Source organism: Mirounga leonina, unplaced genomic scaffold, assembly GCF_011800145.1.
Source record: "Mirounga leonina isolate KUSES-001 unplaced genomic scaffold, KU_Mleo_1.0 Mir_150, whole genome shotgun sequence".
Taxonomy (NCBI): Eukaryota; Metazoa; Chordata; class Mammalia; order Carnivora; family Phocidae; genus Mirounga; species Mirounga leonina.
This window is the reverse complement of record NW_023270374.1, coordinates 24292863-24312827: the sequence shown is the minus strand read 5'-3', so window position 1 is coordinate 24312827 and position 19965 is coordinate 24292863. Positions and strand designations below refer to the sequence as shown.

General features: G+C 41.4%; 1 protein-coding gene across 3 annotated transcripts in view; it reads left to right on the top strand.

The window, feature by feature from the left end:
* The window catches only part of CSNK2A1 (casein kinase 2 alpha 1), a 53354-nt gene extending 33947 nt beyond the window's left edge, over positions 1-19407 (top strand). For 2 of the 3 annotated variants that reach the window (XM_035006095.1, XM_035006096.1), the window contains 10 exons: positions 585-686; positions 1201-1251; positions 2986-3045; positions 4522-4605; positions 8689-8799; positions 9734-9835; positions 11419-11519; positions 12338-12486; positions 13913-13999; positions 15966-19407. In XM_035006095.1, the coding sequence (XP_034861986.1) occupies positions 585-686; positions 1201-1251; positions 2986-3045; positions 4522-4605; positions 8689-8799; positions 9734-9835; positions 11419-11519; positions 12338-12486; positions 13913-13999; positions 15966-16081 (963 nt within the window). In that variant the 3' untranslated portion in view covers positions 16082-19407. Of the gene's footprint in view, positions 1-584; positions 687-1200; positions 1252-2985; positions 3046-4521; positions 4606-8688; positions 8800-9733; positions 10585-11418; positions 11520-12337; positions 12487-13912; positions 14000-15965 lie in introns of those variants that run through there. The other variant, XM_035006097.1, reaches the window with a different exon arrangement.
* Positions 19408-19965: the final 558 nt, after the last annotated feature.

Genomic DNA, 19965 nt, shown 5'->3' with positions numbered 1-19965 from the left:
TGGTTTGGCCATCCTTGCTGTTGGGCCTGACTTCCTTTAAGATTTTATTTATTTATTATATTTTAGCGGGGGAGAGAGAGAATCCCAGCAGACTCTGCGGTTTGCATGGAGCCCAATGTGGGGCTCAATCTCACAACTCAGATCATGACCCGAGTCAAAACCAAGAGTCAGAGGTTCAACCAGCTGAGCCACCCAGGCGCCCCTAGGGTGTTTATAGACTTAGAGGAAGGAGTGGAAAGAGCCCATTCTTCATCCTAATTGACAAAGAGATTTTTATAAGCTAGATCTTAGTGTTACCATTTACATTCCTAGTTTGTATAGTTTTAAAAAGTTAACGTGCTAAGATTGACAACTGGAATTAAATGCTAGTTCTGCAGAGGTCTGGTCTTTGGGATGAAGACTTTTTTTTCAATTCTGCATTTGCTAAGTACCGCAGAATACCTGGCACAGGGCTTGAAGGGGATTCAGAGATGAGACTGGCACATGTCCTTCCTTCAAAGAGTTCATAAGTAAGCCATTTATGTATTACTTTACGTATTGAAATACTCTGAACTAATTTCACTAATACACTTTCATCCTTTTAGCCGGTAAAGAAGAAGAAAATCAAGCGTGAAATAAAGATTTTGGAGAATTTACGAGGCGGTCCCAATATCATCACACTGGCAGACATTGTAAAAGACCCTGTGGTGAGTATAGTAGGCGCTGGCAAGGCCCACCAGGGCTGAGCTGGTGTTTGACCCAGAGCACAACTGCCCTCTTTATTTTCCCCCCTCGACCGTTAAGTCCTGCTTTAAAAGTGCTTAATCAGTTATACCATTTAACTAGCTTGGGTCTTTCTTTCAAAGAGACCTCCACCCACAGACTATTTCTTATTCTTCTAGGCTAAGAGACTGATAGCACTGGAAACTGAAATGTGTTAATCCATTTTGCAAACTCAGGTCCGATGCCGATGGGCGATGGGCGCATTGTCGGGCTGCCTACAGCCTGGTGAGACTTCAGCTCCATGTCTTCTGTTTGAAATCCATCCCAAAAATGACCCAAGTGTGGTGATGATCAGAGCGGGGAGGGCTTGTAGCAGTAGAGGGTTTCCTACTACTGAGGCAAGGACTACCAAATTCACCATGTAGTATCCGCAAACATTGTGCCCACTAAAGCTGCCAGGGTTGTTGCTAATGTGTGTTTTCTTTTTCTTTCCCCTAGTCACGAACCCCTGCCTTGGTTTTTGAACACGTAAACAACACAGACTTCAAGGTATAATATATAACCAACCATTTCAAGGTGTTGGGTTTTTAGACCACATAGAAAGCCTTTTAGTGATGTTACTGTTAGAAGAGCTTCCTTCTGACTTGCTTAAAAATAGCTTTTCATCCTTACAGTGCTAACTATTAAGGTAGAGAAACTCCTGTACAAGCAGTGTCCACTTCCCACATCTTGATATTTTGCTCTTCCGTTCGTTTTGCGCTCTTTTTAATTACCAATACATTTACTTCTCACCACCTCTACAATTCATTTAACAGTTTCTGCAGACATCAAACCTAATAAAAGGCCACAGCACATGTTCAGTCAGGACCTGGCTGTAGGGCATTTCACTTTAAAACAACTGTATTCAAGAAGGAAGGTATTGGGCGCCTGGGTGGCTCAGTCGTTAAGTGTCTGCCTTCGGCTCAGGTCATGATCTCAGAGTTCTGGGATCGAGCCCCGCATAGGGCTCCTCGCTCTGCGGGAGGCCTGCTTCTCCCTCTCCCACTCCCCCTGCTTGTGTTCCCTCTCTCGCTGTGTCTATCTCTGTCAAATGAATAAATAAAATCTTTAAAAAAAAAAGAAGGAAGGTATTTTGTATGTACAAGCAAGGACTGCTTATACCTTGGGACTCCTCAGAAACTCTGGGCTATAGATCTTAAAAGGGGGTGGGTAGAGAAGGGTGGTGTAAATTCTGGTATAATACAAACCTCTACAATAGATGTCTGACTTCCATCCCATCCAGTGGCCTATTTATTTCAAATAGTTCTTAACACCAAACAGGTGTACAGCACAGGAATATGGGCACTCTCTTGGGTTATAAGCTGTAAAGGTATTTGACTTGGCTTCTGCACCAGTCCAGTATTAAGAATGTTACATATCAATAAATGGGTGAATTCTTTGCTGAGAGAAGGAAAAAGAACTATTTTAGAATCAGAACAATAACTTCAAGGAAAACTGTCAGAGGATATCACTAACCACTTAATGATATGTAGATGTAAAAAAAATCTGCAACTTTTTGGAACCAGGAAAGGATATATGACAGTTGTTTGGAGTTTACTTTCAAATTGGGACAGGAATAATTCTGTTAAATTGACAGATTTGTCAGCAAGCCATCTTGCATACCCACTGCTGATCCACAGTGCCTATAACTATGTAAGCCAAAAATGGGTTAGTTCCCTACTAAGGAGGTTGTATATTTGCCAAAATGCCTTGTATGAGAAGGTCTAGAGATAAGTGAAAAGCAGACTATAGCAAGTGTATAACATCAATGCATGTTGCATATATAAATTGAAATCCAGCAGTGGATTATAGCTTGAGCAATACAAGTTTAAGTAAGTCTTCACTTCTACATATAAAGACCCAAAGTATCTCCTTTAAAAAGCAAATTTTCTGGGGTGCCTGGGTGGCTCAGTCGTTAAGTGTCTGCCTTCAGCTCAGGTCATCATCCCAGGGTCCTGGGATTGAGCCCCGCATCGGGCTCCCTGCTCGGCAGGAAGCCTGCTTCTCCCTCTCCCACTCCCTCTGCTTGTGTTCCCTCTCTCGCTCTGTCTCTCTGTCAAATAAATAAAATCTTAAAAAAATAAAAAGCAAATTTTCTGTTGGAGAAGTAGAGACCAGTGAACAGACAGATCTTGGAACAGTGGCAAAGGAGCCAAGCCTTGGTTTGAATCACTACAAAGATGAGAAATTGCCTTCCTATCAGTATTATTTTCATGGCTCAAATGTTGCGTTTGTCTTTAACAGCAATTGTACCAGACGTTAACAGACTATGATATTCGATTTTACATGTATGAGATTCTGAAGGTAAGGGAACCTGGAATACTAAATATCTTTAGTTTGATCTTCCTTTTGTTAAATAGTCCAATTAACTGTGGAAAAGCCAGTGAGTTACTTTTGAAAAGTATGTTGAAAGAAGGGGCCTCCTCATAAAAGGTCTTAGTAAGTTAATAGCATCAGAGCCCGTGTGGTAAGGTAAGCATTATGGAATAGAGTCCAGTAGGAATGTAATTTAGAATGCTTTGGAAACGGCATTTAGAAGTGAGCTGGGACCCCTTTAAAAAGTATTTGTTATCTCTGTCGTGCTCCTGTGAAAGTTACAATTAAATTGTCAAAACTTACAAAAATAACTTTTGATATGCTAGCTTCTGGTATACTTTACTTAAAATTCAACAAGTGAAACTGTAAACTAACTCAGCCCTCAAAGGGTCATTATCCTAAGGGTTATGTAAATCTCTCCTTAAGAGATTGCTGACTTAGAGTGGACTTTGATTTCTCAAGTGGGATCACCAATTATCTTGCTCCTAATAAGCATTAAGATCAGCTTTATAGATGAAAAATTGCTACAAGGTGGCTAAAGTTTCTTACCAAATGACGGTTGCTATAAAGCCTGCATTTGAACCTTATAGTGCCCTAAAGAGACCATGCCAACAGAGATATTTGATTTTTCCGTTGGCTTATGCAGTATTGTGGCAAGCAGGACCTCACAAAGTTAAGGATACACTTGTCTAACCTTGGGAACCATAAGAACCCAGGTTGCCCTTCAGGAAGGACAAGAACTTGGCCAGTGACATCAGCTGGCTTGAAGGCTGGGATTAGCAAACTCCAAAGGTTATGGTGCTCAGTTCACCCTAGTTTCAGATTGGACATGGTTTTCAAATCAGATTTGATGTCATAAATAAGGTACAGGGGACAAACAGTAAAATTTTTGTCTTTGTGGGCCATAGGGTCTTTCTCACACTACTCATATCTGCTGTGGTAACAGAGAAGCAGCCAGAGACGATATGTAAACAAATAGGTATGGCTGTGTTACAATAAGACATTATTCACAAAAACAGGCAGCAGGCCATATTTGGCCCATGGGCTGTGGTTTGCCATCCTCTATTGTGGACTCTTAGCTGCTAGAGAATTATTGTTCTTCAAATGAGAGGTTTATAGGACAGACCAGTTTTCTTCTGAGGGGCCTGTGTTTGTGAAAATAATCCAGCCTTTGGGTAAGGGGGGAGAGATTGGAAGTAATGCTATTGGTATACACTTTGGGTGTTTTTGAACAGAAAGGAAGTTGAAACAACAGTGTAGGAACAGAACTTGAAGTTCAGAGGCTGTGAGTTTGCTTGACTATGGAATCTTGAACAGGTGTCTGAAGAATAGGGTGGGAGTGATTGTCCTAACCTTGACTCCCAGGGGTGAGGCTAGAAGGAAAACTATGGAGGAAAAAGATGACTTTAAGAAAATCACTTTTCAGCAGGCTAACTCTTTCTTTCTTACCTGCTCCTCCTACAGGCCCTGGATTATTGTCACAGCATGGGAATTATGCACAGAGATGTGAAGCCCCATAATGTTATGATTGATCATGAGCACAGAAAGGTAAAGTGATAGACTGCCAAGTGTTACTTATTTGTATGATAAAGTTATCAGCCCATCTTCAACATCTGTCACAGTCATTGTTACCTACTAAGCACTTGATAAATGTTTGGTAAGTGAATGAACTCATTAATGAATCAGAATGTTGAAATCAATATTCATATTCCTAAGAATACTATCAAGAAGGAAACATTTGGGGCCCCTGGGTGACTCAGTCAGTAGAGCATTCAGCTGTTGGTCTCGGGGTTATGAGTTCAGACCCCATGTTGGGCATAGAGATTACTTTGGGAAAAAAAAGGGGGAAGGAAACCGATTAATGGGCAAAACATTAGCTTTGGGCAAGAGAGCTGGCTTCTGGTTTCATTTATTAAATAACTAGTCTCTTGAGGAAACTCCTTTCTCATTTGCTTCCTTTTTCTTACTTGTAAAATGTAAATTGGTTTGTGTGCCACTAGATTATTGTGAGAATTAACTATACACAGTTGTAATACAGATAAAATACTCAGAAAATGCTGCTGCTTAGTTGCAAGTGTCATGAGGTCCCTGAACTCTACAGATGCTTTTAATAGAGCTGCACTGACCACATGGCTTTATAGTCAGTTTTTTAAGGTGACCAGGCCCACCTTTTGTAGGCAGTGATGGCTATCCGTTGTAGACTTTGGAGACATAGTTGATTTATTCATCAGCTAATAATTCTTTTAGATTCACACTATGTAATAGGTATTGTTCTAGAGGCTGGAGATGTAGGTGTGAGACAAATAGACAAAAAAATTCTTGTCCATAGGAAACTTGCATTTGTGGGAGGCTGGTGGGATAGAAAGTTAAAAGTGATGTGGAAGAGGGACGCCTGGGTGGCTCAGTCAGTTAAGTGTCTGCCTTCTTCCCAGGTCATGATCCCAGGGTCCTGGGATCAAACCCCATGTCGGGCTCCGTGCTCAGTGGGGAGTCCCCTCTCCCTCTGCCCCTCCCCAGCTCTTGTACGTGTGCGTGCTTTCTTGCACACTCTCTCTCAAATAAAATCTTTTTATAAAAAAAGTGATGTGGAAGAGAAATAAATCATGAATAGGGAACGGTGGAGGGTATTGCGGTTTTAAACAAGGTTGTAAAGGGAAGGTTTCATTGGGAAGGTGACATTTTAACGACACTTGGAGGGAGCCAGCCATGTAATCACAAAAACAAATGTGTCCCAGATAGAAGAAATTGCAGGTGCAAAGGCCCTGAGGCAAGAATGTGCCTGGCATGTTGGAACAGATAGAGCTGGAAAGCATGAACAGGTGAGAGAGGAACAAAATGAGATCAAAGAGGTAAAGAGAACCAGATCATGTAAAACCTTAAAGATCATTGTCAGGCCTTTTCTCTGAAGATGCAGAGCTTTTTTGCAGGGTTCGAGCAGAAGATTGACATAGTCTCACATTTTAAAAAATTCATTACGTATCTGTTAGAACGATTAAAATAAAAAGTGGCAATACCACATACTGGCAAGAATGCAGAGAAACTTGATCTCATGCATTGCTGGTGGGAACATGGAGTGGCACAGCCATTTTGAAAAATGCCAGATTGGGGCACCTGGGTGGCTCAGTCGGTTAGGTGTCTGCCTTTGGCCCTGGTCATGATCTCAGGTCCTGGGATCAAGCTCCACATCGGGTGCCCTGCTCAGCGGGGAGTCTGCTTCTCCTCCTCTATCCCTCCCCCGACTTGCAAGCGCGCGCTCTCTCTAATAAATCTTTAAAGAGAAAAAAAGAAAGAACGAACTAGTGATAATGCACAGCTTGCTGGATTTCATGCTGAGGGGAAAAAAGCAATCATAAAAAGTTACACTGAGTCCATTTTCAAAATGACAAAATTGGAGGTTGAGAACAGAGGGGTTGCCCCAGGGATTAGGAAGTGAAGGGGAAGGGATAGCACAAGGGACATCTGTGGTGATGAAATAGTTCTGTATCTTCTGGAAGTTCTGTGAGTCTACGCATTGATAAAGTTGCAAAGAACTGCACGCCTTCATGCATGTAAAACTGGAAAATAAGGTCTGTCTGAATTGTGCCAATATTGATTACCTGGTTTTAATGTACTGTAATTAGGCAGCATGTTACCATTAGGGGAAGTTGGGTGGAGGATATACAGAACATCTCCAACTTTGTGTGAATTTATAATCATTTTTAAATGAAAAGCTTCTGCTCTGTAGAGAAGAACAGAGGAAGAGGACAGGGGTGAATGCAAGGAGACCAGTTAGGAAAAAAGGCTATTGCAGTAAGTCAGATAGGAGGTGGTGATGGCAGAATGTGGTAGAGCCAATTGACAGATTTGCAGTACAGTGTATGGGAAAGAATCCAGGGTGGAAATGTTTTACCTGAATGACAGCATGAATAGAATTACCTTTAACTGGGAGGGGAGAGGCTGAGTGAAGCAGGTTTGCAGGGAATAATCAAAGGTTTGGTTTTGGAGAGCCTCAGTGGCTCAGTCGGTTAAGCGACTGACTTCAGGTCAGGTCATGATCTCGGGGTCCTGAGGTTAAGCCCCTAGTCGGCTTCCAGCTCTATGGGGCGTCTGCTTCTCCCTCTCCCTCTGCTTGTTCTCTGTCTCTCTCTCTCTCTCTCTCTCTCTCTCTCTCTCAAAGAAATAAAAATCTTAAACAAAAAAATTGAGTTTTGATATGTCTGTTAGGTGATTGCAAGAGTCAGCTGGCAGGAGGCATGGGCCAGAGTTTAGGTGGAAAAGGCTGAGGTGCTGTGAAGCCACAGACCAGAAGTGGTCATGCTGGTAAGAAAAGAGGGTCAGAAAGAGCTCTGCAGCCCTAATGTTAAGGGGGTAAGAAGAACAAGCTACAAAGGTTATGCTTTCTTTTGTACCTTTTGTTACATTTCTCTTCATTACTGAAACAAGGAAAACACTGTATGTACCTAGTTAACAGTGAACTTACAGAGATGGTGCCAGAGTGTCAGGCGCTGCTCAGGCCCTACTGCTCATACTTCAGATCATTGTGCTTTGCACAGTGGGCAGATAAGGTTGCCTCTTGGGCTTGCCTACTTCTTTTTTTATTTTGTGGATACATTTTGATAGGAGCTGTTTATGTGGCTTTTCCCTTCATTCACTCAGCAAATTCTTCTTAGGATTTTACTCATTCATTCATTCATTCATTCATTCATTCATTCATTTATGAGAGAGAGCTGGGCGAGGAGCTGAAGGAGAGGGACAAGCAGACTCCGTTCTGAGCGTGGAGCCTGATGCAGGGCCCGATCCTACAACCCTGAGACCATGACCCAAGCCAAAATCAAGAGTTGGATGTCCAGCAGGCTGAGCTACCTAGGCACCCCACAAATATTTTTTTCTGCATACTGGGCATTATGTTGAATTGTAAAAATTGCAGAAGTGAATTATACAGTCTTTTCCCTCAAGGAGCTTACAGTGCATAATTGAAAAAGAAAGGTGGAAAACAAATATACAATAAAAGAGTTGTAGATTCTATTAAAGAAATATATTTGAGGTTCAGGGGGCTAAAGGCAAGGATTAGTTCTACTTGGATAATTTAGAAAAGATTTCATTGAAGGGCTAACTTGAATATCTCAAAAGATGGGGATATGTTCAGTTAGGAGTCTAGGTTAGACAATGGAAGACACTCTAGTCAGAGGAACAGTTTGAGAAATTGTGCAGAATTATAAAATGGGATGGTGTTTTTTAGGAACTATAAATCTCACTGGAGCACAGGAACTAGATCATGGAGAACCCTGTATGCCAAGCCAAGAAGTTTGATTTTTTTTTTTTTTTTTAAGATTTTATTTGAGAGAGAGCACGAGCATAAGTGGGGGGAGACAGAGGGAGAAGCAGGCTCCCCACAGAGCAGGGAGCCCAATGTGGGGCTCAATCCCAGGACCCTGGGGTCATGACCTGAGCTGAAGGCAGACGCTTAACCCACTGAGCCACCCAGGCGCCCCAAGAAGTTCGATTTTCATCCTAAATGCACTAGGTAGTCACTGGAAATGTTTGAGTAAGAGAGTGACATGGCTGGTATTTTTAAGAGTACTCTGATGACAATGTGAGGGGTAGCTTGAAAGAGAAAATTACTCATGATTTATTCTTTTTTTTTTCTTTCAGCTACGACTAATAGACTGGGGTTTGGCTGAATTTTACCATCCTGGCCAAGAATATAATGTCAGAGTTGCTTCCCGATACTTCAAAGGTCCTGAGCTACTTGTAGACTATCAGGTGAGAAAAGAAGGGCAGATAAAATTTCAGTCCTGTGTTTTTCACTTAATTTGTGAAAAATGTCATTTTGTGCTTTTGAGTAGGCTATTTATGCACATACATGGCTGTCCCTTTCATGAGTGTAAAATATGAATTACTTCAGTTCATCCATCATAACTTGTTATTTTTATTGTCATAATATCAGGAGAGTAAGACTAGATCATTTGATCTAACTGAAGAAAAGATACACCAAAGATACTTTTTCTAATCAGAAATTCCAGAGCTAGTTTGAGAATTGTGAGCTAGGTTTAACCAACGTTAAGGTAAACTCAAAAATGTTCTCTTACGATTTTCCTAAATTGTATTCTAAAGACCTTCTGCTTACCAAAAAAAGGAAAAAAAACCCTCCTTCTCCTCACAGAAACAAAGTCCTTGGGAGTACCTTTCATGACTGGTCCTCCCAGGTGTTATTATCAGATACCTTACAAAGCTCAGACTCTGTCCTAGAAATTTCTTTTCTGGAATCCTGAGACTATAAGCCTGAATTCAAAAAACATTTTGTGCATAAAAATATTCTATACAACATTATTTATAATGGTGATGAAAAACAAAACACAGTCTTATTATAGGATAAAGATTAAATTTTGAAACATTTATGCATTATAATAATGCTACACCTTAAAAGTTTTCCATGGGCTGTAACAATTTGGGACCTTCTTAGGTAAGTGGAAAAGCAATTCCAAATAGTATACAGATTGTTTTGAAACAGGGTGGGGGCATAGAAAAAAAGACTGAAAATACATGAAGGTGTTACTGGTTTTTGGATTTTGAGTCCGTGGAGTTGTGTGTGTGTATATATATTTTTTTTTTTTAAGAGTAAAGAGCAATTTTTATTTTGAGAAGATACTTCATTCTTATTTTATATATGATAACTGACTTTTTTACTTTAATGCAGATGTACGATTATAGTTTGGATATGTGGAGCTTGGGTTGTATGCTGGCAAGTATGATCTTCCGGAAGGAGCCATTTTTCCATGGACATGATAATTATGATCAGGTGATAATGTTGTTCCCATTAGGGAACCTACTGGGCTAACTTAGTGATGGCCAGATCTGCCTACCCATTAGAAAACTACTGTGGATCTTGTTAAAATACAGATGACCGGCCCCCACTTGAGATCTGTTGATTCAGAATCTCTTAGGGTAGGCCCCTAGAATAATTTTCAATTTATCACTTCTTCAGCCAAACTGACACTGATTTTCAGATTGGTGTTTTGGGAGCTACCACTTCAGCCTTTTGAAATCAAGAGTTTTTTCTCCTAGCCTTCTTAATGTGCAGTGCTTGCTTTATTGTGAATACACATGTGAATTGTTTATAAAACATATATACAAATAAAAGTAGTTTAAGAAATGGAATATTACCTTAGAATCTCCTAGTGGTGAGCTTTCGTTAGAGCTATTTCCTCCAACATGTTGGGAATGTTTCCTCCAATATACTGGTTTATATGTGGTATTTCTATGATCCTTTTGTCTCTTTTTATGGATTAAGTTGATGTTTGTCAGTAGAAATATAGATGGTGTTTTTTTATACTAGCTTCACTTCCCCTTGAAGATCAAGGGGCCATTTCATTCAAGAGAACCTGGAATGATTCTAGGACCATGTGGAAGGTACTGTTGCCTTGTTTGAGCACAATGCCCATTTTTAATGAGTCAAAGAATACCACCTGAATTCAGTTAAAATCAGTAACTCTATTGTCAGGACCATGCAGGATTGAGGAATACAGCAAAAAAAGAGAAGAATAGTCCCTTCTCTCACATGGTTCATAGTCTATCCAGTAAGGGAAAAAACATGTAAGGCAATAAGTTGCAGTCATAAATGTCAGAGTAGAGTTGTAGACCAGGTACAAAAGGCAGTTAGTGGGAGTGAGTGGTCTGAATGTACAAGAGCATATTCCCAAAAGAAGTGACACCTCGGTTGGGTTGTGAGGTGGGGGAAATAAAGCTTGACCAGGGAGACATTTCAAGGGGAAGGAACAAGGTTATAAGACAATTTGCTTTTTTCCTGACACCTTCATATTGAGTAATAATTAGGGAATTTTATATGGAAATCCCTTCCTGCCATGCACAAATTTTTTTTTTTAAGATTGTATTTATTTATTTGACAGAGAGTGAGAGAGGGAACACAAGCAGGGAGTGTGTGAGAAGGAGAAGCAGGCTTCCTGCCAAGCAGGGAGTGTGATGTGGGGCTTGATCCCAGGACCCTGGGATCATGACCTGAGCTGAAGGCCCCCATTTAATGACTGAGCCACCCAGGCGCCCCACAAAATTTTTTTTTTTAAGATTTTATTTATTAGAGAGAGATCACAAGCAGTGGGGAGAGGTAGAGGAAGAATTAGACGCCTCGCCGAGCAGGGATCCAATGCGGGACTCAATCCCAGGACTCTGGGATCATGACCTGAGCTGAAGGCAGACGCTTAACCAACTGAGCCACCCAGGCACCCAGAAATTTTAAATAAATTGTGACAAGTTCACATTCATACCTTTAACCATGGCATCCTTTTCTGTTAATTCACTTATGGCTGGTTGACTTAATTATGTAATGTGTTTGTGGTGTGGGTTTTTGTCTCTTTTCGATCCTAGTTGGTGAGGATAGCCAAGGTTCTGGGGACAGAAGATTTATATGACTATATTGACAAATACAACATTGAATTAGATCCACGTTTCAACGATATCTTGGGCAGGTAAGTCATAAAATCTGTGCTTCTGTCCTTAAGCACTTGGATGTAAACAAATACTTCGGATCCTCAAAATAGATTACATTCTCTTTGCCAACACTGCAAGTGTGTCATTGGTCTGGTGATGCAGGGTGTTGCATGGGTAGGCCTGTAGTAAAAGCATTGAACTGAATGGCCCATTTCCCAGATTCACTTACCAGGAGTCTGAGTGTAGAGAGTATGGTTGGCAGATTCTGTCAGTGAACGAATTGTAGGTGTCAGGAGAAGAGTACAATTGAGTCAAAAATCAAAATCTCTTGATTTAGCTTGTTTCTCCAAATGACAAAACCCTAAGAGTAATAGAAAAAGGAAATGCATTCTTCAAGACTGATTTGCCAACAGTCGACTCTGACAATAGGAACTTAGACAAAATACAAATTCATTAACCACTTAACTGGAGAAGGTGGACTTGCCTGATGAAAGGGCTTTTGCCGACCAAGTGGTAGAGATGTCAGGAATTTTTGTGGGGGTGGGGAAGAGGCCCGATTAACCCAGCACCTGACCTCTTTGCTACACAGGAGCACTTAATCCTGTAAAGTAACCTGAATTACGTTTTGTAGTATCGTGAGGACCCAGATTTCTCTTTTCTGCAACACTGCTATTTCCAGTCTCTCCAATTTGTTTTGTTGTCTCCCTAGTGGCAGAGTGGTACAAGACCTACTCTCTTGAGCTTTGATCTTTTTTTGCTAGTGGCTGGGCTACTAGCCACTAAAGAAAATGTAGAAGTGAAATGTTGGGCTTCTGTGCCCCTCAGTCTATTTCTCATTCCCCCTTTGGCTCTACAGACACTCCCGTAAGCGATGGGAACGCTTTGTCCACAGCGAAAACCAGCACCTTGTCAGCCCTGAGGCCTTGGATTTCTTGGACAAGCTGCTGCGATACGACCACCAGTCACGGCTTACCGCAAGAGAGGCCATGGAGCACCCCTATTTCTGTGAGTCCAGCTGTCCAGTCCACAAAGCTTGTGCAGGCCCACCCAGCTGACTCTACAAGGCAGGGGAGAATATGTGTTGTGAAGAAAGCTCTGGGCCCAACAGAATTGAAATCCCAGCTGCCCTTAGTGATGGCAACTGTCTTGCAGAATTGTTGGGAGGCTTCTAGTTCTCTAACAGAGTGTCTGCCACATGGTGACTCCCAAGTAAACTGCTTTTCTTCCCATGTGGTGACGCTTTTTGAGTCTGGAGTGGTTGGATTAGAACAGCAGCCCTTTGTCTGACCTTGTCTGGTACTCATTCATTGGAGAAAGCCAGGGAGGCTTGAACATCTTATCATATGAACACCATGACCTAGGTTTGTGAGCATAGCTAACTGCGCTGTCCTGGGTGAAAATGCCAGTTAGTCCCACACCATCCTCACAGTGATGTTAGCCTCAATGTTGGATCGCTCCTTGGGGAGTGGTGAGATGGTTTTGTAGTGAATTGATTACAATCTTGCCCAGTCTTCTGTACCTGAAGCAAACTGACAGGGTGATTGAAGTGGAGAATGAAGTCTGATCATAGCATCAACCTGCACAAACCTGTAGCTTTGGCCAGTTGTGCACCATGCTTGACAGCTGAGTTGTGGACTGCAGTAAAAGCAGTTCAGTCTGATAATATATTACTGTCTTGGCTGGGTTAGATTGTATTGTCTCATTAAAACCTAACAAGATCAGGGCAAGAGCCTTCACCATGAATTAGACAAGTAATATAAAATGGCTCAGTCGTTGGGCATCTGCCTTCAGCTCAGGTCATGATCCCAGAGTCCTGGGATCGAGCCCTGCATCGGGTTCTCTGCTCGGCGGGAGGCCTGCTTCTCCCTCTCCCACTCCCCCTGCTTGTGTTCCCTCTCTCACTGCCAAATAAATAAAATCCTAAAAAAAAAAAAACCTAACAAGATCATTTTTGTTTTAAATTAGCTCTGCTCTGGATAATCACCACATCTTCCTCCAATTTGGTTTAAGAGTTGGCTTCTTTTTTTTTTTTTTTAACACATTTCTTCTTTTTTTTTATTTTTAAAGATTTTATTTATTTATTCATGAGAGACAGAGAGAGACAGAGAGGCAGAGGGAGAAGCAGGCTCCCAAGGAGCAGGGAGCCCAATGCGGGACTCGATCCCAGGACCCTGAGATCATGACCTGAGCCGAAGGCAGACGCTTAACCATCTGAGCCACCCAGGCGCCCTAAGAGTTGGCTTCTATCACAGTTTGACAGGAAGGGTAGTTTTATTTTATATTACTTGTCTAATTCATGGTGAAGGCTCTTGCCACCTTCTGTTCTTTTGGAATAATATAGACTATAAATAAAATAACAAAGATTGAGGATGGCTGCTTTGAGGCCCAGACCATTACCTTCAACAGAACCTACCCTTTTTGTCTTTTCTAGATACTGTTGTGAAGGACCAGGCTCGAATGGGCTCATCTAGCATGCCGGGGGGCAGTACGCCTGTGAGCAGCGCCAGTATGATGTCAGGTCAGCTCACTGCTAACTCTCCTGGGGGGACAAAAGTAGAAGTCAGTTGTTATTCTTAGGTTTGCTCCCTCTCTGTGGCCTGGTTTCTTGTGGTCCTTCTCTTTTCCAATATGATTATCTTCCTGACAGTACTGGCCTGCGTGGTCTCCTCACCAGGCTTCAGCATGTTTGACACCTGGTATACTTCAGTGACACTGCGTATGGTATCAACAGTCTCTTCTAGGCCAGAGTCCCAAAAATTTTTTACAGAGGGACTTCAGAGTCCCAACAAACCATGAAGAGTAAAAAGAGATCCTTTCATCTCATAGTTTAGAGTGACAGTAGTTGCATGATCCTCACAAACAAGATTAAGAAATTAGGGGTGGGGGTAAAGGTGGGGTTTATACATAGGCATAAGAATCGTTCTCCAGAGCATCTGTAATGTGCCTAGTAAATTGTAAAGGCTTATATGATATTATTTCTCATTATTGTTGAGTCATCGTGAATTAAGAGCGAGTTTTTGTATAGAGTACACAATTTTGTAAAAGAAACCATAGGCTCAACCCCTAGGAGTTATACATGTAGGCAACATCCATGCTGGTGTACTTGTGGTAGTGAGAACATTTACTCAGACACCCTCAAAGAACTGTCACAATTGTTTTTTGTTGTTGTTGTTTTGTTTTGTTTTGTTTTTGTTTTTTTAAGAACTAGCTACCTTCTAGAACTTATCCTCTAGGTATCTTGCCTATGGGCAAAATGATATATATCCAGGGCTGCTAATTGTAGCCTTATTTGTAATAGCAAAGCATTGAAAACAGCTCCCAGTGGGAAACTGGTTAAATCAATTATGGGACATCCTTTCAGTGGAAAGCTGTATAGCTAGAGAAAAGAATGAGCGTTTCATGTTCTTTTTTAGCTTCAACTCCAAAATAATAATGTGAAATGAAAAGAGCCAAATGCAGAACCATGTCCAAGACCAGGGCAAAAATATATAATTATATAATCACATTCTTATATATGACTTTTATATGCACATTCTTATAAAGTTATATTCATGTATATGCATAAAATATTTCTGGAAGGATACACCCCAAAAACGGTACCATAAGTTGGCCAAGCAAAAGGGCAAGAGAAATTTTTTACTGTACACTCTTCTGAACCTTTGGTATTTTGTACCTGTTTAAAAAAATACATATATAACAATTTGAAAATTAACTGGGTAATTGAGGGGGGCAGATTGAGGGTAATCCTGGTCATTAGATGAGTAGAAAAAAACAAATGGCAGTAACTTCTAAAACACTATTTTAGCGTTTCCTCACTGAAAATGACTTTTGATAATTCTGAAAGCTGCCAGCTTAACTAGGCAGCATGATCTAAGAATGCATGAGCTTTGGCTCCAGCCTTGTGCTCTTCATTCAGTAGGGCCATGACTAGCCATATGTGACTATTTAAATTAATTAAAATGGAATAAAATTTAAAACACGGCTCCTTGGTTGCACTAGCCATATTGCAATTTCTCAGTAGCCACGTGTGGGTAGTGACCACTTTGTTAACAGAGGTTACAGAGCAGAAAGTTTGGTTGGATAGTTCTGCCCTAGACAGGCGTCAGTTTTAATTCAAGCATAGTTGCCACTTACTTAGCTGTGTGCTTTGTATAGACTTCTTAAACTCTCCAAGCTTGGATTTCTTTACCTGTCTCCTAAATTGATTAGAAATTAATTTTAATTTGAAATTAGATTTAATCTGTAAAAATCTGGGTGAGTAGAGGCCTTCAGAAAAAGAACGAGTGGAGTTGCTGGCTTGTCTCAGTCAGAAGAGCCTGCAACTCTTGATCTTTGGGGTTGTAAGTTTGAGCCGCATGTTGGGTGTAGAGATTACAGAGAGAAAAAATAACTGTTGTGTCACTTTTGAAATAGGTATTATGTAAAACTGGTGACTAAGATTTCCATGGTTGGTATCTGGCTCACTATTAGCTGTTTTCTTTTAGGGATTTCTTCAGTGCCAACCCCTTCACCCCTCGGACCTCTGGCAGGCTCACCAGTGATTGCTGCGGCCAACCCCCTTGGGATGCCTGTTCCAGCTGCCGCAGGCGCTCAGCAGTAATGGCCCCTTCTGTCTCCTGATGCCTGAGCAGAGGTGGGGGCGTCCGCGCTCTCCTTGATGCAGCTTGCGCCTGGCGGGGAGGGGTGAAATACTTCAGAAGCACCGTGTCTGAACCGTTGCTTGTGGATTTATAGTAGTTCAGTCATAAAGAAAAATTATAATAGGCTGATTTTCTTTTTTTTTTTTTTCCTTCTTTTTTTTAACTCGAACTTTTCATAACTCAGGGGATTCCCTGAAAAATTACCTGCAGGTGGAATATTTCACGGACAAAATCTTTCCCCCCTTTCAAATTGAGTTTCTCATCACTAAAGAACAAAGATGAACCAGCCTCAATCCTGGCTGCTGCATTTGGGTGGAGATATCTTCCCATGTCCACCATTGCTCCCCCACCATCCCACACTATGGGGGGTTTATATCTCGTGCTCTTCTCCAGAGATTACAAAAAGGTTGTAGCTTCTTCAAGGGAGGTGGGAAGGAAGGAGGAAGGGAGGGCCCAAGCTACAAGAGCAGTGTACTGCTGGTCACTTTTCTCACACTACTCCAAGTACTTCAGTGGGGTTGTCCTGGTGAATCTAGTGGAAATATGTCTTAGTTTCATTGAGATGCTGAAAATCTACCCAAAGTGCAGACAGGTCCTGAAAACTTCTGTTCAGTATGAATCATGTCTTATTGACCTAACCCTAAATCCAGCTCACTTCTACTTTTAATTTCAGTTCAGTTTAAGATTATAATACCTTCCCTCCCAGGCTCCTTACCTTGGTCCTCTCCCCTATCATCTCCCCATGTGCTCTATAGCTGGTGGGAGGGGGAGGAAAAATCTTTCAGTTTTGACTTGGCCATTTTGAATTCAGTTAGTTACTGGGCTTAACTTATTGCTTTTTACAAAAGAAAAACATTGTCTATATAGGTTTCATGCTAGCAACTCTTTAAGAGCTAATGGAAGATGTGGCCACACCGAGTTTCATCTTAAGCTTTCTACCTTCTTTTCTTCCTTTCTTCCCCTTCCTTCATATGCCATCCAGTGAGAAGACCTGCCCCTCAGTCTTGTAAATGTATCTGAGAGGTAGGAGCAGAGCCACTATCTCCAGTGAAACTGAAATGGTAGACCTGTAATTGTGGGAAAACTATAAACTCTCTTGTTACAGCCCTGCCACCCCTTGCTGTGTGTATATATATAATACTTTGTCCTTCATATGTGAAAGATCCAGTGTTGGAATTCTTTGGTGTAAATAAACGTTTGGTTTTATTTATCAAGGTTAGATTTAAGTTCCCTGTGTAAAGGTCTCGCTGGGTGGGTGTCTCACGTTCACATCTGAGGGGCCTGCAACCCTGTACCGTGGAGGCTTCCCAAGGCCCCCATTTTTATACACCCCCCTCATTTGACCCATGGTACCGGGCAGGGCAGAGAGGCCTTAAAAAAGCACCACAAGCCAAAGCGTCTCTGGGGATTAAGGATCCTTTGCCATAAAACTCATTTTGTGTCTCAGCAGTGCAGGGATTGGGGATGGAAAAGTCGCCAGTTTTTGTGTGTTTGTGTGTGTGTAAAGTGGATTTTCCACTGTAATCCAACCACCTAAGTTTATCAGGTGCTTCACTGAGGAAGCCTAGTTTTTTAAGCACAATAGCAAAACCATCAGCTCTGTATTTTCTCCTGTTCTTTCATTACAGTAGCTGCTTGTGGGAACTAGGAAAAATTCTTCCAACATATTTGAAGGCCTAAAGTCTTAGTTCCCCTTTCTCCTACCTTTATAGATCATAAGCCTTTCTTGCCTGGGCGCCATAGACAAGCATAATTGTTTCACGAGTTGAATTTAATGAACTTATCTAACTTTATAACCCATCTTGGCTCTAGTAACTTGATCAAGGTGGTGGCTTTCATGAATATAACGGTAAACTTTAGAGGAAGCTAAAGCCTCCTTTTATAATGCTTCTCAACCATAGGGAAAACATTCTGTGTGGCAGGGTGATTTTCTTTCTTGTGGCCACTTAACAGTGGATATTTATTGTTCTTGACCCTTTTATGCCCTAGAATGCTGTGGGGGTTACCATGTTGAATTTGTGCAGAAGCTAAAAGCACCGGATGTGCCAGAGATGCAATTTGTGATTACGTTTGCACTGGATTGTGATTTGAACAGGACACTTAGGACTAATGAATTCTTTCTTTTGAGGTGGGGAGGAGGGTTGTAAATCGAGACTTCACATCCCACCCTTATAGCTCAGAGAATCTAGTTGTGGCTGAGGTTGATGTGGGGAGCTGCAGACAGCTGGACCTCCTAAAAACGCATCAGACCTTGCAAGAGACGGAAGGTGAATGCAGAGGACTCTGAAATGCCACCCAAGAGCCTTTTAAAATAAATAGAAGTTTTTAAAATGCTACTTAAGGAGTCACTGCAGAAGCATGAAAAAAAGAAGACCCAGTTGGGCGGGTGGGTGGGGGGCAAGGGTTTACAGAGTAACAACTTCTGTGTTGTTGTAAATTACCTCATCTGTATACCTTGTATTGGGACACTTTATTTCTCAGCACTACCTGTGTCTGCATTGATTAGATGGCAGGAAATGGAATGCCAATATAAGACAGTTGTGTTGGCAATTACTCTGAAAGGTTTTTTAAGTATTTTTTAACTTTGTTTGAAGTGGCCCCCCCCCCTTTTTTTTAAGTTTGAAGTCAGAAGTTCCCCCTCGCCCCCTTGATTTATTGGTTGTAATTGTATTGTAATTGGTATAACTAAAACATAACTGTGCTGGGAAGAAGTTGTGCCATGAAGGTCTTTAATTTTTTTTAAATAAAAACATTTAAACAAATGAAATGTCCCTGCAGCCTGAGCAATATGCTTCTCCATCCGACACCGTGTGTGATAGATGGCTTAGCTTTCGTGTGCTTTGAATTTAATTTTGGGTTAATGGAGATGTGAAATGGGATGGATTAAGATTGGTTGAGGGTCTGGAAGTTTTTGACCTCAAGAGTCAGTGAAGAGAGCATGATGTTGTTGCTAAACAGGATTGGTTTCATTCCTGCCCTTGTCACTTACTGGGCTACTTGGCAAGTTACTTAACTTGTGAGTCTGTTTCATCATCTATAAAATGGGGCCACTGCTTTCTTGGGATTGAATGAGAGTAAATGTCAAGTATCTGGCACCTGCTACACTCTTGATAAACCTAATTCCCCTGGTATGGAGGATTGGTTCTGGGTCCTGGCTTTGCAAGTGATACACAGTACGATCCATTCTCTGGACCTCCTCGTCCTCTGTGTGCTCAGTCAGGGTGAGGTTCCGGGTGAGGTGTCTTCTGAGTTCCTTTTCAGCTCTAACACTGATTTAGAAAGTTTGGTGCTTAAATAAAAAGGTCCACAGAGACGGCTTTGTTCAATTGCAGAAAAGATTGGTGTTGAGTGAATGGTAGTAAGCCCTGTGGACGGTCAGCCTTGGAGATACCTGCGCCCTGGAGGTAACTTGCAGAGTCCTGACTTCAGTTCTGGAGAGCTTATAGGAACATATTTGGCAGCTTAAACAGAAACTATTCAAAGGGCTGGTAAAAGAGGTGAAAAAGTTTACTTGCTTATCAGTGCCAAATGAGTCAATTCTGCAAGATTATATACTTGAGTTGCCATTTGATCATTCTCATTTAACCACAATTTTTAAAAATTGAAATCAGGAAATGCTGTTATATCAGACTTCTAGTTTATTTTAAATCTTCACTGCATACTATTTTATGACATCCACTTGTTATTAATATTGGGAGTTGAGACATGGTTTAGGTAAGAGGAACTATTGTGTAATCTCTAACCCTAACTTTTCATGAACTTTAATTTTATTTCCATTTTATACATGAGGCAGGAAGACTAAATTGCTAGAGTGGGCCTGTTAGAGACAGAGGAATCTATTTTG